This window comes from Hipposideros armiger, unplaced genomic scaffold, assembly GCF_001890085.2.
Source record: "Hipposideros armiger isolate ML-2016 unplaced genomic scaffold, ASM189008v1 scaffold_4, whole genome shotgun sequence".
NCBI lineage: Eukaryota > Metazoa > Chordata > Mammalia > Chiroptera > Hipposideridae > Hipposideros > Hipposideros armiger.
The window spans coordinates 4,755,510-4,780,162 of NW_017731354.1; the positions used below are offsets into that span (position 1 = coordinate 4,755,510).

Genomic DNA, 24,653 nt, shown 5'->3' on the forward strand with positions numbered 1-24,653 from the left:
CTATAAAAAGCTTCCATAGTCTGGGGACCTGGGGCCTATTTTGATAGCTGGGCCAGGCAGGTAAGGCAGGTGGGAGGTAGGTAAGGCAGCACACAGTCAGTGCACAAGCAAGGAGGCTTCCTGGACGGCCCCTGGTCAGGTGCTGGCACTAAGTCCCCTTTGGTCACATGACAGCGAGGGCAGTGAGCTGTCCCCTCACAGCCCTCAGCACAGCACGTGCCCAGTTTGGGGTCAAAGGGGAGTCAGTGGTGCACCCCGGGCCGGGTCACTGCCTTGCTGGTGGCCTGGGTCTGTCCCACACGTGATGAGATGAAGGCTGTGTCACCGAGGATACAAGGACCTACAGGGACGCAGAGGGGCAGCCTGAAGACTGATAGGAAACAGGCTTTCCAGCAAACCACGCAGGTGCCACGGGCTGGTCAGAGGCCAGCCCTTGGGAACAGGACCCTGGCTATCAGATGGCGACTCCCCCAAGCCCTGCACGGGCCTGTCCCCATTTTCTCCAGGCAACGGCGGCCACCAGCTGTGCAGACAGGACGGGATGCAACATGGTGAGAAGGGGTCTGTCCTACAATAGGCCACAGCGGTGCCCCTTCGACCCCACAAGAGGGGTACCACTGCTGCCCCCAGGCAACTTTATGACTCTGCCCCTGGTTGCAGCGGCCTCAGTGTCATCCCAGAGGGCGGGTGGCCTGCTGAGCACAGGACCAGCACGTGCACGGGTGGGTGGGCAGGGAGCATGTCTGGGTGGGCAGACACACTCTGTGAGCCAGTCCTTAGGGGTGCTGACGTACGCTAGCTCCTCTCCTCCTCAGCCCCTCGAAACCAGGCATGGCCAAGTGACTTGCTCTGGCCAAGGCAACGGGAGACACGGAGACGCGCGTCATTTCCAGCGGAAGCTTAGAAAGCCCTCGGTGCACGATGTACCACCTCCCTCTTCTCCCTGCGTCGGTGACCAGGCTGCGTCAAAGGAGGTGGGCTGCCACGGGGCCATGCCACGGGGTAAGTGTCGTGAACAGAGGCCCTCCCCGCCATCTGCCGGGATACGGAATGCGAGCAACACAGAAAGCTGTCGTCTGAAGACAGCTTGAGAGGATGCTGGTTACTGCAGCAAAACCTTACCTGTATCCCAGCTGAAAATGGTGTCAGTCCTGGCACGTGGTGGTTCGGTGTGTCTGTGCGTCTGTGTGGCATGTCTGTGGGTGTCCGTGTGCCCATTCTCTGTGGGGTGTGGTGTTGGACTGTGTGAGTGGCATTCCTCCGTGTGTGTGTAGGGTTACCTCTGAAAATGCTGCTTTTGTGTGTGTCGTATGTGTGGAAACTGTGCGTGCAACTTGCCCTCGTGTGTGTGATGCTGCCGTCCACGTACAGTGTATGTGTGATTGTTTTCTGTGTACGTGTGTGGTATTGCTGGGTGGGCATGTGACCTCTTCCGTATTACAAGGATTTCTTGCAAACACCAGTGGGTGGAAAGGTAGTTTTACGTGGACACAGATCTTGGTCCTCAAAATCCCATTGTAGGTGGGAAGGGGTCCCATGGGACACTGAGGGGAGTGGGTACAGGTGCTAAGGGGGACCCCCCCACAGCTGCTTCCCTTCTCAAGGACCCTCTCAGCTACTGCAGGCCCTGTATGGGGATCTGAGAAGCTGGCCAAGGCCATGCTGCCCCACCTGAGGGCCATATCAGTCTCAGGAACCATGGCAGGTGTCCCTTCCTCTGCGTTGGGGCCACCCCGGTTTCCTGTGCCTTCGCTTTTCTGGGTTCCCTGGGCACAGCTGGAAACTCCAGGGCCCCAGACCCAAAGCTCAGTTGAAAGTCATCAGGTACCAGGTGGGGAGGCTGAGTCCCCAAGAAGGAAAGGGACTTGCCGCAGACATAAGCCTCTGACACCTGCCCTGGGTTCGTTGCTCCAGTCCGGCTCTGCTGAAAATGCTGGGCCAGCAGAGGCTGGGAGACCACACCGCACGCCAGCCAACCAGGAGGGCGGCCGCTGGCTCCAGACCCACAAGCCACGTCGGGCTGCCTGGTGCTTTTCCGGCTGGGGTGTGCTGAGGGTAAGACCCCACCATCCTGGCTTAACCCCGGCACCCTCAGTGCCAGTGGGGACCCGGAAGGGCACAAGGAGGAGTGTGTACAGCGGGCGCGGGCACTGACCTGCAGCTCGGTCTGGAAGAAGAACTTCTGTGGGCACTGCGAGCAGTCGTAGATCTTGTCCTCCTGCCCGTGCACGGCGAAGATGTGCTGCTGCAGCTTGTTGGCCTGGACAAAGACTGGACATGGACATGGCCGTCAGGGCAGGAGCAGGGATACCAGCCCAGCTGCCACCGGACAGGACAGCAGCCCCACACCACTCCCAAGCTGGGATCACTCCTCATGGACACAACCGGCCAGACAATGGGCTACCGGGATCACTGTTGGCTCCTACGAGAGGAGGCTCGGGCCAGTGAAGCTGAGATTCCACCTACAGGCTGTGCAACATTGGGCAAGTCATCTAACCTCTCTGGGCTTCATGTCCTCATCCAAAAAACGGGGATCTCACTGGAGATCTCCAATAGGGAGCTCACTGTGTAGCTGTATCACATGGGTTACTACTTGCAACATGTCATTGTTGTCATCATCATTTGCCAGGTGCCTTCCATGTGTGGGCTTCCTCCATAAGGTAGGCAGTGTTAGCCCCACTTCATAGAAGAGGAAACGGAGGCCCTGGAAATATTAAATGACTTGTCCTAGGTCCCTGCTGGCAGATGGCGGTGCTGAGACTGGAATTAAACAAGCTAAGCGCAGTGTTTGGTGTAGAAGGTGCTCAATGAACGTGGATTCTTGTTTGTTGTTGAGGCTGTCCGCGTCCTCGGATCCCCACACAGGGGCCCCGTGTCCTGGATCAGCAGGCTCAGCGGCTAGGGCCCCTCGGTGCCAGCCCCCACCCAGCCCGCAAGCGCGATGGGAACAGATGGGTGGGAGCTCCTGCGATCGAGGAGGAGGAAGGCTCTGGGGAGCCCCTGAGGGGTGTGAGCATGAGGACTCTCCGCACAGCACAGCCCCTTCTTGGGGCCTGTCATGGAGCAGGCCGTGGCCCCGGCTTCCCGGTGGCAGGAGCCCAGGCCCTGGGCGCACACAGGAGGCGGCCCTGAAGCAGCTGTGTGTCTGGGAGGCGAGCACTTTGGAGATCCCGTCTCGCCAGGCGCCCTCCCCAGGGTGGGCTTCCTGCCGTGGCAGACAGCAGATGTTGGGGGAGGCATGGGAAGGCCAGGCTCCCTGTGCACACCGGCTGCCATCTGGGCAGCGGGAGGGGGGCGGGCAGAGCCCCTGAGACTCGCCTCAGGCCGGGACAGCCGCTCGCCTGGGCCAGCAGCCAGTCTAGGGGCTGGGGGCTTGGCCGGCAGGCTGCCCAATCCTGCAGCCCGAGGCACGGATGGAGCGTGGGCAGGGACAGGCAGGGGGGGAGGTGGGCAGTCAGGAGGTGTGTAAAGGACAGCCCCACCAGTGCTGGGCGGCGCTCACAGCCCAGGGAGGTAAACCCGGAGTCACTCAGGGACCACCAAAATAGGGCGAGGCTGGGCTAAGGACTTAGAGCAGCTCAGTGCAGGGGTGAGGCAAGGGCTAGGAGAAGGGGCCACCCCGCCTGCCTCAGAGGGGAGGCCAGAGGGCATGGGGGCCACGGGTCAGGGCTCACGGAGGCAGGCAGGCAGCGGGGCTCCCTATGAACCCCGGGTCCACGTCAGGCCAGCGATTCAAGCGCTGCGCCCCGAGCCTCTGCTCTCTCCCCACATGCTCCTGGCAGTCCCTTACCTGTGAAGCACACGGGGCATTTGAAGGTGCCGCCCATGCCCTCGAAGCTGTGCTCAATGAGGTGACAGAGGAGCTTGGCCGGGGAGTCGAACATCTGGTTGCACAGTTTACACTCGTGGTTGATGCCTTCCTCTGCAAGGGAACCACGCCAGTCAGAGACCCTGCACGCCTCGCCCTCCGGCAGCTGCCCATGGCCCCGAGCACACCCAGGCCAGCCCCGCCCCAATCCCCAGAACCAGGGCTGATGCCGAGGCCCGCCCCAGCCCCAGATGGTCCAGCTCCCCGAGGTTCACAGACCCTGGGGAGCTGGCCCCACATAGCTGGCTCTTGAAAGCATCATCAGCTGTGATCTCTCCTGCTGGTCCAGCGACAAGCTATGCCGGCCACATTCACCAGCTTGAACCTAAGACTGTGTCACATGGAGAGGGCCCCAGGATGGGGCCCGACAGAGAAGGGAACCCAACCAGGATGTCTAAAAATCCAACAGAATATTTACAGAGCATGTACTATGTGCCAGGCACTAAATGTGGGGGAACTAAACAGATAATAGTCTTGCCCCCATTCTGGTGGCGAGGAAGACAGATAATAAATAAAGATGATCAACATACAACACAGTGTCAGGAGGTGACATGAGAACACGGGAGCTCTCCAGGTGAGAGTCAGAGCAAAGGCCCTGAGGTGAGTGGATGCTGGGCCGGCCTGAAGGTGGGGGGAGGGGGGAGTGTGCCTGGAGCTCAGGGGACCAGGACAGGGTGGGGTGAAGTCAGAGGGACACGAAATGCACACTGCAAAGGGCCTATGGCCGCTGGGGAACTTTGGGATTTTACTCTGAGAGGAACGGGCAGCCGCTGGAAGGTATCACAGAAACAAAAAACACTCTTTTGTAAACTTGGAAACAGATGGCCTACCAAGTGGCTCACAGACAATGGCAGACACCTTGTCCTGCTTCCAGATCAGGACATGGCTCCATCTCCCCACCTGGGAGATGCTGTGACCCCAAACTTTCACTCAAAGGCTCCCAGGGAGGAGCTGGTGTCCAGGGTGCCAGCGTCACACCCGTGTCGAGAGCGAGGTCTGGCACCCCCGCATCCAGGGCAGAGTTCAAATCCTGGCTTCTCCATGCTCCATACCAAGTGGCCTGGGCGTCATCCATGCTGGTAAAGGAGGGGCACCCGTGTCCCTACCTCAGGGGCTATGAGAGCGTGGACGAGGCCAGCACCTGTGACTAGCATGACCTTGTGGTCAGTAGGGGGTGGTGGAGAATCGCACCCACTAAGAGTCACATCGTCCAGGGTTGGAACCCGGCTCTGCCACTTAACTGCATGCATGATCTTGGGCAAGTTAGGTACCCTGTCAGTGCCTCAGCCAACTCCTTTCTAAAATACCCATTATTAGCCTTTCTTACCACTGCACACCTGTCAGAACGGCCCAAGCCCAAAGCACTGACCACACCAGACGCTGGAGAGGACGCAGAGCAACCGGAGCCTCGTCCATCGCTGGTGGGAATGCAAATGGCGCAGACACTTTGGGAGACAGTTGGGCGGTTTCTTACAAAACTAACATACCCTCACCAAAGGATCCAGCAATCACCCTCCTCGGTAGTTACCCAAACGAGCTGAAAACGTTACGGCCACACAAGAACCTGCACACAGCAGCTTTATGCATAATTGCCTAAACTCAGAAGCAACCAAGATGTCCTTCAGTGGGTGAGTGACTAAACTGGTTCATCCAGACAATGGATTATTATACAGCGCTAAAAAGAATTGATCAAACCATGAAAAGACATGGAGGAACCTTGCATGCATGTTACTAAGTGAAAGAAGCCAATCTGAAAAAGGCCACGTACTGTATGATTCCAACTCTATGAGATCCTGGAAGAGGCTGAACTATGGAGACAGTAAAAGATCAGTAGCTGCCAGGGGTTCAGGGGGTAGGAGGGATGAATGGGTAGGTCACAGAGGTTTTTAGGACAGTGAAAATACTCTGTATGACTCTATAATGGTGGACACGTCTCACCATACATGTGTCCAAACCCACAGGATGTCCGACACCAACAGTGAGCCCTAATGGAAACGATGGACTTTGGGTGACAATGACATGTCAGTGTAGGTTCGTCCTTGGTAAAATAAATAAATGCGCAGCTCCGGTGAGTGATGCTGATAATGGGGGAGGCTGTGCATGTGTGGGAGTGGGAGCTATAAGGGAAATCTCTGTACCTTCCTCCCAAATCTATTGCACACCTAAAAGTGCTAAACAAAGACTAAACAAATAGTCTTTTTTAAAAAAAAAATCACCCCCTCCCCGCCAAATAAAAAACAACCCAATAGCCTTCCACTTACAGTTGATGTGAGACTGGACTAAGTTCATAACATTAACAATGAATAATAAGAAGAAAAAGGGTTGTGACCTGCCCTGGCACACAGCGAGTGCTCAGGAAGTGTTTGTTGCCAGGCACGCTGGCCTCAGTGAGGACATTATCTGGGACAGCCAAGGACGCGGGCTCCCCCTCGGGCTCCCCCAGGGAACCAGCCTCACCAACGGCGCCAGGTGCTCTCATTTGCCCTCAAAGGCAAGAATTAGGTAGCAGAGGGGCTGTGCCCGTGGCGAGGCATGAACACAGATGGGCTCAGGCTCCTGGCCAGTCCCTGGGTCCCCAGGCCCTGGCAGGGGCTGTCAGGGACAGCAGGTGCCCCCTGGCTCAGCCATCCCTCCGCCCTGGGCACCCCACGCAGAGGCACACAGACACACGTGCGCGGGCAGGTGGGCCTGCCCCACATAGCCCACCGGCTGCACTCTACCGGGTGCTGTCGTGCCCCTGGAGTCCCGGCAACTAGGCCACAAGCACCCGACAGAGATTCTTGCAGATCTTCCATTTATACCGGCGGAACAGGAATTCATTGACAAGTTTGGGGACACGGGGCGGGCTCAGCACGCTCGCCGCACAGGCCCCACACACGTCCTCCATGCCCCTTGGGGAAACTCTCATCATAATTAGAGATGGCCCCCAGTGTGGGGGGCTGCCTCAGAAGACCCTCCAACATCTCCCCTGCCCCATAAACAATGCTTCTCAGTGCCTGACACAGAGTATGTGTTCAAGGAATGAATGAATGAATGAATGAATGAATGGCGAGAGACATCAACCTTATAGATGGCCTCCCTACTAGACTGTGGACAGTGCTTGGACATTAATGAAGCAGGAGGTGTGTGAAAATAACAACTGTACAAAGGTTTCTATTACAGCTTATGAAGTTGATAACATGAATTGAATCTCAGCATTAACCCTGCTTGCTGGGAAACCCACCTTTCCAGAGGATAAAAAATGGGCTCAGAGAACCAGACCATTTGCAGAGGTAACACAGCCAGCTGCGGGGGGTGCTCTGCAGCCTTTCCTATTGGTATGGGTCCCACCTGCACACCACCTCCAGGCAGCCTCCCAACTAGGCCAGCACACACAGCTGCCCCTGGCTGGGCACAGTGACCCTGGATTTATCGAACCACATTCTGTGCATCTTTCTGATCCCAGCAACCAGGCTATGGGCGCCGATGCTGTCTTCTCCTCAGGCCCGTGGAAGCATCAGTCCCTGCCCAGGCCCGCAGGAGGGGCTCGGGAAATACTCATGGAGGAGAGATGTCCCTGGAGGGGCCCTCTCCCCCTGCCCACCGGAACCCACCCCCGGGCTGAGATGGCAAAGGGGGATTTACTGCTCTCTGCCGAGCAGGGGCCTCCCTCCTCCGTGGCTGTGAATGGGGCCGTGCTTGTCTGATACACAAACGCTGTGAGGACAAAGACGGCTCCTATAACTTATAAATCAGAGAAATCAGGTCTGACAGTCACTTTCCGTTCTCCGAGTGCCGAGCAATTCATCAGCAAGTCCCCCCTGATTCATAGATGCAGCTACACCCTGCACCCATGTGCATAAATGTGTGCACAGTCAGGCAGCCGGTTCCGGGGCCCACACAGCTGCCACTTAAACAAATCACAGCCCCAAACCGGTGTGGATGTGAGGTTCCGGGCTAATTAGATCAAGAGCCCGCCAGACAACCGCGTGCAGTGCCGCTGGTCCCTTTCCTCGCTCTCCCCCAAGTGTTGAGCTGGGAGAGCGAAAATAAAACCAGCAAAAAAGTAAAAGTAAGGTGAAAATAAGAAAGCCTGAGGGTTCCCACAGACCTGGGAATCGCTCCCCTTGCAGGCCAGACCTCCTGACTTGCAAATCTTCTTTCTGAAGGAAAAGGCCCCCTCCCCACCGAAGGGGGCTGGAGGTGCTCCCTGGGGCGCCCATTATGTGCACCTCTGCCCATAAAACCACCCAGGACAATGGGGGAAGGGTGGGAGGGGCTGCCCTAGTTAGTGTGGGACTATTCTTGGTGTGCCTGTGACCCAAGGTGAGCCAGCCCGTGATGTTGATAAAATTCTCCGCCACCATCACTGTCACCCCACGGGCACTGACAACCTCTCATTCCATCCCAAGTTGCGGGGTCCTCAGACAGCGGCACCCTCGGAGAATGACTTTCCTGAATTCTCTAAGATCTCACGGCGCTCGGCCAGCCCCTTGGAGCAGAAAGCCAAAGCTGCCTGCGGAGCCCGCAGGCCCCCCCCCCAGCCAACATGGGGGCTGGCGGGTCTGTGAGTTAAGATGCACAGTCGCTTCCTCTCCCTTCTATTCTTCTGCTGCTGCTTTCCTTTTTTTATAGCACATGACAGGCATCCATAAGAGAGAACCAGGCAACTCAAGTGAGTTATGCAGCCCTGCTCATTTGTAAAGCGAAATGCAGATTTCGCCCGCTCCCTGCGCCCCATCTCGCCTCCTTGTCGACTCCCAGAAGTCGGGGCTGGCACCGGGAATCTATTGATTTATTATGATTTAAAAAAATAAAAATAAATAAAAAACCAAACTGCCAAACAAACAACCCAGCAAGCACGAAAATCCCAGAGTACACCTCCTCACTCTCTCTCTCTCTCTCTCTCTCTTAACTCTGCTCAGGAATAATAAGTGTTAATTTTACACTTCATTTCTCAAAAAAATAATAGGATGTGCTTTTGCTTAAAACCAAGTCAGCCTGCTGGAACCTTTCAGGCTGAAACTGTGTCAGCCCAAAAGAGGAGCAGAGGGCTTTGTGGAAGAGCATCGTGCCGAGATGATAGCTCCCTGTAATGTCCTCAGTACCGACTTTTGTCTCCGAAAGCATTTGATCCCTGGCAGACACATACTTATTTCCATACAGGTCTTGGGGGAAGCCAGGAGGAGAGCGAGCTGATTATCAGAATCCTGAAGGTGAAACTCAGGTGGGCCCCGCTGATGTCAAAGGCAGGCCTGGGCACACACTCGGAGGCCATAATTTGCTGCCTGGGAGGGAGGGGCGGCAGGCTGTGGTGGGAGTGGGCAGGGCATTGTTCCTGAGCTCCAATGCACCAAGCATGACCTGCTCCCGTCACATCCATGGGCCTTCCCAGGCCCCTCCCTAAGCAGGGACCCCACTCGGGGAAGATAACCCAGGAGTGGTGTCATTAATACACATCCCCCCCTAGGAGAGAACGAGTGACTGCTGCCTGTGCTGACAGGAGGCTTAACTAGCCACCTCCATTTAGGAAGCAGCAATTAAGGATGCCAAAGTTGGATCGTTTGGGTTTGAGTCCCAGTTCCATCACTGGCTTGCTGTGTGTACTTGGGTGAGTTACTTAACCTCTCTGAGCGTCTGCTAAAAAATGGGAAGAATCACAGGGTTTCTGGAAGGCAGCCAAGCAGGCTTCTTCTGCCACAGGACACCTGCCCTCTCTGCAACGCTCCTCCCCCGACTTCATTCAGCATTCAGGTGTCTGCTCAAAGGAGACCTGCTCAGAGAGGCCTCTCCAGACACCCCGCTAAAACCCCATCCTTTCTAGAACTTCACCCACCTTTAATTTCCTTGATAATGCTTTCCACCCCCTGGCATATTACTGAGTTAGCTGTTTTTAACCAGTTCTGTGCCTCTCTCTCTCTCTTTCTCTCTCTCTCTCTCTCACACACACACACACACACACACACACACACACATACACACACACAGAGGGGAGAGAGAGAGAGAGAGAGAGAGAGAGAGAGAGAGAGAGAGAGAGAGAGAACTATACGCTCCACGAGGGGCTATTTTGTTCACTGCTGCATCACCAGTACCTAGAACAGGAACTGGCACATAGTAGGCACTTGATAAAGAGGAAACAAATGATTTGTGTAAAGCACTTAGTACAATGTGTGGCATGTGGGATACGGGGTGCTGGTAAAATGCTGGTGACCATCCACCAGTGGTCCCCCAAACTCACAGGACTTGCCATCTTGACCTGCTCCAAGAACAGAGACGTGGAGGGTCTCAACCGACAGAACAGGAAAGGGACGCTTGGAGCGGCAGGGCTCCTACCAAGGGTGTGGCAGGTGGGGGGTAGGGCAAGCAGGGGGCATGCTGTCGCCCCAGGCAGCCCTGTCTAGCTTTACAAAATACAAAAAAGGCCACAGAACTTAAGACCTGGGACCCAACAAACCATCCATGGCTCCTGGTCACCGTGATCATCCAAAACCTACAGGTGAGAAGGAGATCGTGGAGGCTGATGGTGGCTCCAACGTGTGCACTTTGGAGCCCGTGGGCCCCCTTGCCAGCGCCAGTGCCAGCGCCAGTCAGCAGGGGCCTGGGGACTTTCCTGATGGCGTGGGCAGCGTGGTCCCTGCCACAGCATCTCTGCCAGAGCACGGAAGGCAGGGAAATGCACGGGCTGCCTCCCTGTTACCAGCTCGGGTAACGAACCTCACCACACGTCAATTCCACAGCACCGGGGGCTGAGCCCACGCCCACCCCAGAAATCAGGTCAAATAAAAGACCCTTGAGGTCCAGGGGTCCAAGCTCAGACACACACAGGACACAGGGAGATAAGGAAGAGGAGGCACAGGGCTGGCATTCGTCCAGGCAGATGAGGAGGCAAGGGGGACCCCAGGAGAGGACCCCTCTGATGCCACCCCAATAAAGAACCCTCAGTAAACAGGCACAGGACAGGAATAGAAACGTGTCCACGTGGGGGGCTTCAGTCCTTTGTTCTCTCTAAGGAACAAAGACCTTTGGGCAGAGAGAGAGGAGGGTAGATAACAATTCCCGGGCAGCCCGATTAGGCTGGTTAGGTATTGATTTGTCATTAAATACCACCAGGAAAGGAACCCAGGCAGGCTGAGGGGAAGAGGGACGATGGCATCTCGGCTCGAAGGTGACAAGTGGCAAAGGACAAAACAGGGTCTGAGGCAGAGTCCTTCACCAGAGACCAGGCAGGAATTGGGGGAGTGTGTACCGGGGCAAGGGCTGATCTTGGGGTCCCCAAGCCCCCAGTCATGGCTGCGTTCGGGCATCTTGGCATGCCAGGTAGGGCGTGGTCCCCAGACAGCAGCCCTGCGCCACCCGAGAGCCCTTAGAAATGCAGACCCTCCGCTGTCCGCTCCCCACACCTGCAGAATCTGCTCTGAAAAGTGCCCCATAAACTGGGCCACTGAGCTCCGTAAGGGGCCAATCTTGGTGGCTTCCTGTTGTCATGGAGCTGTGTGTTCAGAGCCATCACAGCACTTTTACGGACACTGTACGTCACGGGTCTCTAAAAAGGTGCAAGTTTTCTAATGTTGCTTTTCGTCCACACTACAGAAGACAGAGAAATCACCACCTAACAGTGAGAAACACCTTTCTACTATCCCTACTAGGATGAAATGATGTGGGGTGTCTGCGGAGGGGCTGCTGGAGACTCAAGCCACCCAGGGATCCCCAGGGCCCCAGATCCCCACGGCCAGGGGGTGGTGGCCCCCATTACTCATGGACACTCACCATTGCCTGAACTCCCGCCCCACCACGGCCACCCCCATTTTGGGCCCCCATTTTCCTAATTAATCCTGGAGGATAGGCTGTGCCCTTCCCCTCCCCTGGGGGGCACCTTCCCAGGCCTTTCTGGCCAGGAGGGACCCATCTCCTGGTCCCCCGTGTTTCACAGAGGCTTATAAATGAGCTCTGGCAGCCTGAACTGGGCCCCACGGGGACCAAGCCTCTTCAAAACAGAGCCCTGACAATTAGGCAGTCTGAGTTTTGAAACGCTTGGGATTGATGGCGTGGACAGTAAAAACATCACCTGGGGAGCTGGGTGTAGTCCTCCGAGGGTTGCCGGAGGTCAGTTGCCATGACAACGGAGAATGAGCTCAACCTTGTAACTGACCCTTATCTTTTTTTGATCTGTGGGCCACTTGGGGCCAAGGCTTGAAATCAACTGGAAAATAATCCCGTCACATATCAGAAAGAAAACTATTTATACTTATTTACCCAGGTACGCACCAACATCGCCCTACCATCGCCCCACCCCGCCTAACGTCAGCCGTAAGGCCGACGGTGCAGGTCTGAGCGGAGGCTGCCTGATGGCAGGAGGGAGGGGCAGACTGCGCACCCCCTCTCAGCCCAGTGTAGCTGTGTCCCCATGTGGGCAGGGCTACCGACCCCAGCCCTCCATGCATTCTTGCCAGAGGCACTGGATCCTCTGGGCATCTGGGACAAGTCGCCAGAAGGACTCAAGACACTGAGATTTCTCCTCCCGCCTGCTCCTCAGGTGTGTCATTTGTGCCTGGCTCCATCACGAGGCTGCCTGGCTTTATTCCAGGGTCAGACCACACTCTCCTCTGCCAGGCGTATGTTCCCAGGCAGATACTTATTGCTCTCTGCACCTGGCAGAGGTGTGGAGATGGGGCTTGGGGCCAAAGGCTGAGGTGGGGACAACTGCAGGCGCTCCCTCCTGGTCCCCCGTGGAAGGCCCGGCTTGCTTGGCCACCCCCACACTCACCCCAGGTTCCCATGGCAATCCGGCCATCTGGCCAAGGCTCCGCTCCAGGACAAGCCATCCCAAGTCACAAGTACGTTGCTTGCTCTCTCCTCCAAAACTTAAATCAGAAGACTCCAGATGGTTCCATTGGCTGACTGCTCCCATGAGCCACGTCAGAGGCGTCTTAGTGAGGGGTCAGTTAGGCTTGAGGATGACTCGGGTAAAGTCCCCTTGAGATTTCCCATCACCACAAACAGGACAGCTCAACTGGCTGCCCCGCCCACTCGCCCTGTTTCATCACAACAACATCCTTTCGGGGAGTGGACGGAAAACGTGGCTGAGAACCAGGCAGCTTGCAGGCTAGTCCTGGCTCCACCGCAGACCCACAGGGTGACACCAGGCTGGGTGCTTTCCCTCCAGGCCTCAGTCTCCTCGTCTGTGACGTGGGGACAAAGTCGTCCCTCACAGGGCTGTTTCACAGTGAGCGACCGCAAGGTGAAGAATACTGATCACTTGCCGCCACGGTGACCATGGCTGCTCTCGTGAGTTCAGACACGCCTACCCCCTGGACCTCCGTGCCCAGGGTCTTTCAAATGGTGAGCCCATGCCCTCTGTGGGCTCAGGGTCAGTGGAATCCACCCCAGGAATTGTTTCAAGAGCCCTTAGCCAGTATCCCGCACGTTGCAGGTACTCAGCCTACGCTCCGTCCACCTGCAAAATGCCTGTGTCGCTTTTCCTTGTCTCCATCCTTTCCGCCTATGTACCATGCCCCCAGTTCCCAACGGCAAAATCTGTGTCCAGATCTCAAACCCTTTTATTCAGCTGTGGCCTGCTGCAGCTCCCTACTTCTGGTCACCCCTCTGATGTTCCCGTGACCTTTTTTTGTTGGGGTCCCTCTCCTTGTCCCATCCTCTTAAAACTCAGTGGGATTTCCACAGAGGTCAAAAGCAGGGCCTCAAATGATGGTATAACTCAGTTCACGTGGGCCCGGCCCTTCCTCACAGCTGGGCCCCTGCAGGGAGCCCCCGAAGGGCCTGGTGCTCCAAGAACCTCAAACAGAAGCGGGCCCAGCTGGCAGGATCCCAGGGGGGGGGAATCTCCTTCCAGCTCTCCTTTTGTTTCCACACCACCAGGGAACCAGCCCTGAGTGCCAGCTGCCCTGAGGGGTAGTGAGAAAACGCACCATCTTTGCAGGGGACCCTGCTTGTCAGCTTCTTATGGGGGCTGACAGGGTCATGGGGCCCTGGGCATTTGTGACCTTCAGGGCAAAATGACTAGTTGTCTTTGGCAAAAGGGACCAGGCCCTGGACACGTCACCAAGAGATGGAAGGTGCCCATCTCAGCTACTTAATGGAAAGAGGGAATAATGGAATAAGTGATCAAATCAACCACAGACGGACCAGTGTGCCTCTGCTGGGAACCCAAAGGGGAGAGGACTCGGGGGGTTCCAAAGAACTCGCTGAGAACTCCTCTGCCTCCAACTTCTAGAGCTCAGGCTTTGGGAGTGTGAAACATCCTCCTGAAGATGTTCCACTGCCCTCCACGCATGCGCCCCCTCCCACCTGCCCAAGGCCAGGGCCCTCAGAAAGGGAGAGTCTACTCTATCCCCTGGGGACCTGCTCAGTGAAAACAAGTGGCTTCCTCTTCTTCCTTAACACACCGAACACCTACTGATGGGGATCGCTGATCTTCAGATTCAAGTTCTCCACAACCAGGCAACTGCTGAAAAATCCATCATGCTAATAAGCCCCAAATTAATGGCCTCTAATAACATACAATTAACGTGACAGGCAGGCTGCAAAACCCTTATTGTCACCGACCCTGCCAGGGACGCACAAATTACCCCTGCTTCCACTATAAGGATTTTTCTCTGCTGCTGACATCACTTTTGTCCCCTGCCAAGATCATTTTTTCAAAAATGAACAACAGCGATGGATGGAAAAGTCAGACAGCTACCCACGTGTACAAACACAGGGCAATCATGTAGAATTCAGGGAGCAAGATTTTTCCAGAGGTTTCCATCCAGGTTGGCACAGGGCTGCCCCCGAAGTTACTCACACTTAACGCAAGAAGACCCAGTGCTCAGCCTGGAGTGCGCAGTTCACCACGTCCTCCCCTCGACCACCCTACCTGGACACGGGGCAGCCCCAGCTCTCAGCAACTCCCCAGGCGAGGAAAAGTGACAGCACTAGAAAATAATGGCTGCTTTCTGTTGCAAAGTGTTAAAAAGGTTGCGTCTGACAGACCTGCACTGTCCAATAGGGCCATGACCAGCCACAGGTGACCATTGATATCTAAATGAATTAGTTAAATAAAATGAAAGATTCAGCTCCCCAGCTCAACAGCCATGTGGCTAATGGTTACCAATTTGCACAGCGCCGACTGTTTCCTTCATGGCGTGACATTCTGCGGGCCGGTGCTCTGTCAGACGGCCAGCGACTGGAGGCAGCGGCTGAACCTCCGTCTAGTTCATCCCTGGAACCCCGGAACCTACAACAGTGTGGGCACACAGCAGGCACTGAGTAAACATTGTCTGAACTGCGGTATATGTGTTTCTAAAACGTGGTCCCTTTTGCTTGTGAGTTCTTGTGGCGATTGCCCCGCGTGGGAAACTGCTCAGATGCAACCTTCTCTGACCTGCAACTTAAACCGCTACCCTGGTAATGATCTTGGCTCACGGCAGGTGAGAAGATGGTGAGTGCAGGATCGTTCAGCGGTAGTGAAGTTTCTCTGAAGGGTGAAACGCAAGTAACTGGGTGACTTTGGGCCAGGAGGTTGTGAGGCGAATCGATAACCGTGGGTTACTGGCCAGCCCGGGAGCCCCCCCCCGCCATACCCACACTGAGCCACCTCTCACTGAGCAACTGGCGTCAGGTGTCCCTGGCAACCTGCGTCTCCAGCAAACAGAGGACACCTGCTGGCTGGCGGTCAAGGCCAAGACCGAGGATTTCCCGCCTTTCAACGGGCTTAGCCCTGTTGCTTGTGAAGGAAGTGAACGCTGGGATTTGTAGCGCTTAACCGAGTGGTGTGTGTGGTTTCCTCCTTCTGCCTCTGTAGGCTCAAAGAACCGGTTTTTTTGCTGTGATCCAAGTGAAATGAAAACTGAAGCTGAAACTGGAAATTCCAACACAACACGGAATAAATGAATACATTCAAATCAATGATACATCCTTCAAGTCATCACATGATTCCAACAGTAATACCAGCGTCGAGCCTGCCCTGGGGGAGCAGGTTTTCTTCAGTTCAGCTGAAAAGCCACAAGAGAACCAAGCTCAGAGCCGCACATCCCTCTAAGGCCGCGGTTCTCAACCTTCCTAATGCCGCGACCCCTTAAAACAGTTCCTCATGTGGTGACCCCCAACCATAAATTATTTTCGTTGCTACTCTATAACTGTAATTTTGCTACTGTTATGAATCGTAATGTAAATATCTTTTTGTTTTCCGATGGTCTTAGGCGACCCCTGTGAAAGGGTCGTTTGACCCCCAAAGGGGTCGCGACCCACAGGTTGAGAGCCTCTGCGTCTAAGGCATTTGTGGGTCAAACTTTGTCCTCTCGTCCACTCCCGTCTCCCCTCAACCACCACCGCCAAAATAGCCTTCTTGAGGGGATGCAAGGCCACCACCTTCCTTCCCCTTCAGTAGCCCCAGAACAGAGACTCCCCAGGCCTGTGGGATCTCCCGAGCTCACACTGAAAGTTAACACTGTTGGTTGATTTGTTCAGCTCTCAGACTGAGTTCTCCCAGGCGGTTATGTGGGATGGTTTCGGCCCAGCGCCCAGAGACTAGAAGGGGCTCTGCCCCTCTCTAAGCAGCTTAGGCCCCACAGCCCAGCTCCCAGAGGCCGGCCAGTCTGCCTCTGCCCACAGCCAGCTCGGTCCACCACCTGCCTCTGCCTTCACCCACCCACCCGGCAGGCCCCCAAAGCTGAGGTCTGCTCCCATCCCACCCACCATTCCAAGCCCCAGGAGGCAGTTAACTGAGGCTGCAGACAGCCGCCACCCCCAGATGAGCAGGGGGTCAGCAGCCTGTGCCAGGCGCGGGGGGGAGGCCAAAGAATCGGACTCACTGCTGAGAGGTTGCAGAGCAGGGGTGGAGGCCGCCCCCATGCAGCCCTCCACTGTCTGTGCTGGCTCAGGGAGTGGAACAGCTGCCATTAGCTGTGATGAGATTCACGCGGTCCAAGGCCCACGCACCGTGGCAGGAAAACACCCCTCCGTACAGCTCTGGCTGGCATATCGCCTTTTTCCTTCTTGGGCAAGACAGCTTCATAGACACCTTCGTAAAACAGCACGCCCAACACCTGGCAATCTACCCTTTGCTCTCCACCCTCCTGGCCCCACCTCCCCACCTCACCTGCTCTGGTCTCTCCCTCTGCAGTCCACCCAGCACACACTGCACAATCCTTTCATTTCACTCCCTTCCTCAAGAGCCTGCAGTGGCTCCCTAGGGCCCAGAGTAAAGCTACATCCTTCTGCCAGATGGCCCGGGCCCCACCTACCACACCCCTGCCTTCGGCCACACCCACCCCTGCTCCCCACTTGCCTCCTCACTCTCAGGCCCTAACTCTTCACTTTTGCTCAGACAGTCCTCGTGCTGCCCCTGTCCTTCCAGCCGTGATTTCCCGAGAGAAAGTCCTACACCAGCATTCGAGTCCCTGGTTCCAGATGCACCCAAAGCTATCCGTAGTTAAAGCTATCCGTGAAATATAAAGATAGCTTTCAAAAAAATTCTTCTCTTTGCTTGAGCTAACTTGACTTTCTGTCACTTGCAACCCCAACAGTCCTGGCTAATTAACTCTGAGGGCACCAAAAGCAGCTCTTACTTGCCTGGTGTTTCTACCAGGCAGGTGACAGGTGGTGACAGCAGGACCGAGTCTGCTGTTGTCAGGCAGGGCACAGGCCCTGCTCACTCAGGAGAGGAGTACAGCCCCGGAGTCAGGGTTCACGTCCTCTCCTGCCAGCATCCAGCTGTGGGATCTTGGAGGAGTGACCCAATCTCCCTGGACCACTGTTTCACATATAAAATGAGGACTGTCACAGTCCCTCCCTCGTCGGATGGTTGTGAGGATGAGCTGGCCTCAACACTTCAGTGTTGTTATCACCATCACTGCTGACTGTGTCAGGCATCGGGCAAGGTAACAGGCCAGCAGACACCGCCTGCGGCCCCCAGGTCGCTCAGGGGTAAGGAGTCTAGGAGAGCCGGTGAAGGGATAAGCCGTGTACCATGACACAGTCACCCAGAAACCCTGAAAATACCCCCATATCAGGCCTTTTAGGACCCCTGGGGTGGATGCAATAAAGTTCCAGAGGAGACAGACGGTTGGAGGCCTCTGAAGATGGAGAAGCTGGCTGGAGTCGGCTGCCCGGCGGCCCCGGGTCCTCCTCACAGACCACATCACAGCCTTGGTGACCCAGGGCCCAGGACACAGGAGCTGCTCCACTGCAGGGCGGGCAGACGGCTGAGGCCCGATATGAGGACCCAGGGTCCCTACTGTCACTGAAGGACTTGGTCTGGTAAGATGACATCTCTGTCCCCCCAGACATGACCAGGAGATGAACATATACACCCACCCCCCTGCACCAGACCCCACTTTGAGGTTGCGCAAATTAAAGGAGCTTCACAATATAGAACCTTCCAGCAGAGGATGCAGCCCCCACCCAGTCCACAATGTTAACCTCAGAATCTGGGGGAAAACCAGAAACCCCAAGCCGATTCTGCTGCCTTTAATCACACCTCACGCTTTAATCACACCCCGAACACACGAGGGCCCGACCCCAGCGACAATCTGAGGTCCAGAAGCCAGACTCTAGTGCCGTACCTTGAATTCCAGCTCCAAAGCCAAGAGCGTGTCTCCAGCCCATGATACCCATGGGCAGGGGCACGGCCTGGCCCTGTCCCGGCCTCGTCTGGAAGGTTCCCTTCTCCTTAACCAGAGCTGAGAAAAGCCGGGATCCCATATGCCTGCCGGTGGGACCGGGGTCCAGCATGAAAGCGGGGATCCAGGTGGCCTTCTGCCGGGTTCATGACAGAGAACACCCCCGTGCCTCCCCATGGACTAAGCCCTCCCCAGGAATGCTCTCCCTGTGCCTCTAGTCAGCAGTGGGACATCTTCAGAGCGCACCCACACTCTCACCTCACAGGAACACGGCTGGCCCACCCACCCCTCATCTCCAGCCCAAGGGGACCCCTGTTCTCTGCACCGAGAACTAGCCTTCCCTGCCCCGGCACACATACACCTGCTTACCCCCACTCCCCCAGCCTGGCATTGTCCGGGGCCTTGCAGAGTGCCTGGCACACAGCAGGCACTCAGTGTGCGATGGATGGTAGGGGCCTCTCTAGATACAAGTGGTACTTTGGCCCTGTCCCTAGTCCCGTGGGCCAAGGACAAACGCCTTCTCTGAAAGGACAGTGTGTCACTGTATTCTAACCATCTCCCATCTCACACACAATTAAGTGGAAATAAACAAAACCAGATACCTGACACAATCCTATTTTGGTTTAAAAAGGGGGGGGGGTAACTATATTTGTGTGCTTATTGGAAAAATTCCCGAGGGGACACACACAGAGGTGTCAGCGGGTCCTCTCTGGATGGCAGGATATGTTTTTCTTATTCTTGCTTGGCTGTATTTTCTAGTTTTCCTGCAATTAGCATGCATAGCTTTTGTAATAAAATAGAATAAAAGCTTTATAATTAGAATTTTTAATCCACTGATTAATGATTAAGACAATGGAGGCAATGACAGCACCCCCTCTCTGGCCCATGTCCCCTAGAAGGCATGGTGGTTGGACCAGAGACCCACGGCCCCATTCAGGCCCTGCTCTGCAGTTCTCCCCGTGGGAGGCCCCAGGTGGCAGCACCACACCTCACCCAGGCAGCTTCTCACGCTTGCTGGTCCCCTTCAGGTCCCCACCTCCCTGGGGGCAGATCACCCCTTCTCGCCTAGACTCAGTTCCATCATATGCCAAGCGAGATGGACAGGCCACTTTTCAAGTCTGGGCTCTGCCACGGTGTGACCTGGCACATCTGCTCTCTGTGCCCTGGTCCCCCCATATAAGACGAGGACAGAGCTGTGTGCGACGCACAGCCATGTTGGAGTGCGCCTGCTGGCTCTCGCCAACGCCAGCTCTTACACGTGGCTGGGAAGGTGCTCTGGGAAGCTGTGCGTCACCATCCATTCCATGCCGGGCATCAGGACACATGTGGATTTGCTGCAGGTTCATGCCCCAGAGGCAAGGGGACACTCCTGATATGACTCGTGGCCACAAAGACAGAGGCCAGAGGTGTGGGGAGATGGGCAGTGAGGAGGTGGGCGTGTGGCGGCCCCACGGCCCGTTCCGACGTCCTTAACAACCCTGTCTCTGACTAGGTCCAGGCTGGGCTGGGCCCCCGGGGGGAGGTGGCAGCTCCGAAGGCTCATCCGGCCAGATGCAGCCTGCCCAGATCCGCGCCCTCCGTGAGATTGAAGCTGACAGGCTCCGGGGGCCGGAGGCGCTGGGTCAGAGGAAACTTGGCAAGGGGAAGGGCAGGAGGAGCAGCTGGGGTCCCAGGGCCTCGCGCCCCGACCCTCGGAGGGCCCAGCGCACAGCCACCCCTCGCCGCCCCTCCGTCCCGCACGTCTCTGAGCTCTAAACGCTCCTGCCCGAGGCTGGGGTCCTATTGCTGCCCCTCCCCATCCCGCCAGCTTCCAAGGAGACAGTAGAAAGTGATACAAAGACCCAATATTTGTATTTTGAATGCTAATTTGACATAGAGGAGTGGGCATGGGGGAGTGTTTATAATCAGCTCTTCAATAAGCTCACAAATGACGCCAGTATTTTATAAGCTTGTTAGAAACAAATCACCCCTCAGCTGATATTTACTTACTGATGAATCATAAAAGGGCTCAATACACAAAGAGTGAATCCAAAAAGCAGCTTTTCTTCAGTCCCATCATCAGCGGTGATGCTGGGAGGCTCAGCCTGCTCTCCCCCAGCACCTGGCCCCAGCCCCCCACGTCCCGGCAGCCTCCCGAGGGATGGCAAATCATGGGTACCAGCCCCTTCTCCATGCCCACCCTCTCCCCGCCCCCCACTCATCGATGGCCTCATCTGAGGCTCCGCTCCGTCCTTCTGCCGCCCCCGGAGTCCTCTGCGGGAGCAGATCCAATCCAGCTAATTTGCATAATGATGAAGCCCTCCAGTGCAGGCTGGGTCTTCGGAGGGTTGGGAAGAAATATGCCCTGTCCTTTGGAGAGGCTCACAGAAGGCTCAGTGCAGCCCGGGAGGAATGGGGCGCCCGGCAGGTGGGCGGAGGCGGCGAGGAACCAGCAGCTCGCCCGCCAAGGACAGCTCAGCTCTGTCACCCGCTGAGCCCGTGTCCAGCTGGCCCAGCGGAAGGAGGACTGCCCAGGGCTGTAAACCAGCAGGAAGTGAGGTTCAGAGTGCCAGCTCCAGACTCGGGACGGACAGACCCAGGTCGTAGCGACCGCCACTCTCTGGCTGGCTGACCTTGGGCAAGCCGCTGACCTCTCTGAATCTCAGTAGGACTGGACGAGGCAGCCGGTAAAGCACAGATTAGAACAGGCTGCAAGAATGTCACCACTGCGGCCATTATGACATTAATTCCGTCATTATTCTTATCCCGGCATGATTTGGTTCATCCATCCGTTTGTTTATTTGCAAATGCCAGGTATTGTGCGGGGCATGAATCAGACATGGATGAATCAGACACCTTTCCCGCCTTTAAATCGCCTCCAGCGACAAAAACCACCCCAAGGTCTGATGTGAGGGCAGTGCTTGACCTTGAGGAAAGGCAGGGCTGGAAGGGAGCATTTGGGAGCTATGGGGCCAACGAGCTCTGCTCGGTGGTCTGGATGTGTTCATTTCTGAAAATTCATCAAGCTGTACTTTTCTGATTTGTGCACTTTTCTGGATGTATGTTATACTTCAAGTTTTTAAAACATCTCGTCTGCTCGGGGAGGGAGATTAGCAAGGTGTGCACATAACAGCAAGCAGGAAGGACCAGCCCCTCTGGAGGGGAGGATTGTCGGGATGGGGGTCAGGGCCACACCACAAGGGGAAACATCCTTCTTAGCAGGTGTCTGGTGCATAGTGGGTGCTCAATAGATACCTGTTCAATGAGTGAGTGAGTGAGTGAGTGAGTGAGAATGACTTCCTGGAGGAGGTGGCCTTGGAGGAACATGTTGTTGAGATGTTCTTGGGGCGGGTTGTCTCTGGGGCACAGGCTCTGGAGCAGGCTTGCTCCAGTGGACAAATGCTTCCTGGGCCAAGTGCCACCTTCAGTGTGACCCCAGGAGCGGGGCCTCTGCCTTTGTAGGCTCCCAATCTGTGGGGAGCCAGACATTCAAGAAGCAAATTCCAGGGGGAAATCGCAGCCTTTTCCTGATCTGTAGATACTGAGTGCCCAGGTGCACAGCACAGTGCTGGGTGCCGGTGACACACAGGTAAGCAAGGCGACAGGGCCCTGACCTCACAGTGCTCACTGCTTCCTGCGAGTAAGCACTTTTCTAAAACTCTGGTGTGAATAACATCCAACCCGAAGCTTCGGCAGCCTTCCATAGCCAGTCACTAACCACCCCAGCGATGCTAGGAGGCTGGCACTGTTTCCATTCCCATTTACGAATAAGAAAGTTGACAACGACGTAACTTGCCGAAGGTCACAGGGCTTACCAGTGTGGCAGACCCAGGCCTGGAACAGAGCTCTCACCCGCTGCACCATCTCTGGGTGCTGGCCAAGGAGCCAAAAATGAGCCTTCCCCTGGAACGCCACAGAACACTCTCACACTCATGCCTCTGTCACAGCCCTGGGAAGAGCTGGACAGAGGCACCGCTTTACCGTGGGCATCCTACAATGCTAAGTGCCGAGACACAAAGGGCAGTAAGTGACAACGGAGGTGGACACTCGGGGCTCAACTCCTGGTCCAGGGCACTTTCCCTGTAGGGCGGGGCAGTGAGGATGGGACAGAAGAGGCAAGCTGGGTGCAACGTGGTTAAGCGTGGGCCCCCACAGGGCCATGCGCGCTCGTGGACCTGCTCAGAGCCTGTGAACTCTGTGGGCACCGTTCCCTGCCCTCCCCACCATGCGCCAGCCTAGGTGACTCCCCCACTCCACCCACTTACCGCCTCTAGTCCCAGTGAGAAAAGCAGCCACAGCTGGAGCAATGCTGGTGCTGAAACTGTTCTCCCACGCTGCCTGGGAGCAGACATTGCTGCTTTAAATGGTGATTTTGCAGTCTGGGGTGCAAAATTATTTTCCACGCCACATGGGGAGTGGGCAGAATGGATTTGCCTGTGCTGAGAGGCACTTCTGCCTCCCAAGCAAACATGCAGACACTGGCCGTGACTGGGCTCGCCGAGCCTCAGCTGCAAAGCTCTGAGATAGGAGAGGGAGGCTAATAATTATTAACATTTCCTGAGTCTGACTATGTGCCAGGCTTTCCATCTGGGATGGGCTCATAAAATCTCCACGAGGGGGTAACAGTGAGTGATGGAGCCCAGGCATCCCAGCCACACAGCTCTGCTCTTAAACCCCTGGGCTGCACCGACTTCCTCAGTATTATTAATTATTACCATTGATAGTAGAGGCATAAACACAATTAAATTCAATACTTAATTTCTGTTATGTGCAAAGCCAGGAGCCGGGTGTTAGGAATAGATGCATGAATTAGAACGAAGCTGTCTACAAGAAGTTTCAAATTGCTATACCCACAGATGCAGGCTGTCTCTGTACTAAGATGCATTTTAATGATCAAGTACTTTGCCCAGCACATAGTAAGTGCACAACAAATGTCTTCTGACTAAGCAAAAAGCAAAAAGCAAAAAGTTAACATTGTTTAAGGAGGCCACATTTTTATTTATTCCCCACTGGCTATTTTCCATTTCACACCTCCCCACACACACATCCACTTCCAAATGGTGAGTCTGTCATGAGGAAACTCCTAGCAGTGTGTCCTTGGGTAAGTGGCTTTCCGTCTCTGAGCTCAGGGTCCTCATTTGTGAGAGGAGGTGGGGTTACAGAACTCACATGGTCCCTCAGGGTCCAGAGTAGCAGAAGGTTAAGGGCAAGTCTGCATCCTACTTGTCAAGGACTTTGTCAGATAATGGCGGATATAAGGAATAAGCATGTGGGAATTTCATTAGAAAGCTCAAGATTTAAACTCAAGGGCAAGACATCAGAAAGAGATGCTCAAAGTGCACGCACAGTAGTAGCTAAAGAAATGTTTTTCTGGAAGCTGGCGATATCATTAGGACACACAGGATTCAATGCCAAAGCTGATAGGCTGCAGGCACGGAGCTGAATTTTCATGCTTTCAGGCTGTTCCCTGAAGTCCCTACCAGTCCCTTTGTCCTGTACTCCATTGCCCTGCCCTTATCTGCCTGGTTTGTGACCCACGTGAAAGAGAATTCATTTTCAAAGGCAGAGCAAGAAGGAAGAAAAAGTGTATTTGTAACTGGGAGACATGCATTCCTGATGCCACTAAGCTGTGTGACCTTAGGAAAGTCACCTAACTTCTCTGAGCTTCAGCTTCCTCACTGCCAATAGCGGGCACACATCTTTATCTATTTGATAATCTTTCCAAGAAACAAAACAAAACACGAGCTTCCGGGCACTCCCAGCACCCTGAATAAAATAATGACGTTTGGGGGAACCAGCAAAGGCCTGTGCAAGCCGGGCCAGGCTAGGGATACGTAGTAACAAACAACCCCCAAATCACAAGGGCTGCAAAGAGCAAACGGTGATTTCTCATTTGCTCTTCGTGTCCACTGCAGGAGTTCTGCTCGTGGAAACCACTTGGGCTCCTAAGGTGCTGGGGCACCTTTTTCTGTGGCACTGAGTGTTGCCGTACCCAAGGACCAGAGAGAACTCCGGAGGGTCTCACCCTGGTGGTTCAGGGCTCCGGCAGAGACCCAGGCCACCTCCACTCAGCTCTCTGGCCAGAATTAGCCAGCAGGCCCCACCCAAGCTAAAAAGGGGCCAGCTTGTGTAACCTGACCACGTGCCAAAGGATGACACCGCTCACTGCCTCATTCACCGGAAGAGCAATGGCACTCCCCAGAGAACCC

At 55.6% G+C, this 24,653-nt stretch overlaps 1 protein-coding gene across 3 annotated transcripts in view; it reads right to left on the reverse strand.

The window, feature by feature from the left end:
• Positions 1-24,653, reverse strand: part of ZNF423 (zinc finger protein 423) — a 319,048-nt gene that overhangs the window by 29,428 nt on the left and 264,967 nt on the right. For all 3 annotated transcript variants that reach the window (XM_019643449.1, XM_019643432.1, XM_019643442.1), the window contains 2 exons: positions 3,791-3,922; positions 2,156-2,271 (listed from right to left, as the gene is read on the reverse strand). In XM_019643449.1, coding sequence (XP_019498994.1) covers positions 2,156-2,271; positions 3,791-3,922 — 248 coding nt within the window. The remainder of the gene's footprint in view (positions 1-2,155; positions 2,272-3,790; positions 3,923-24,653) is intronic.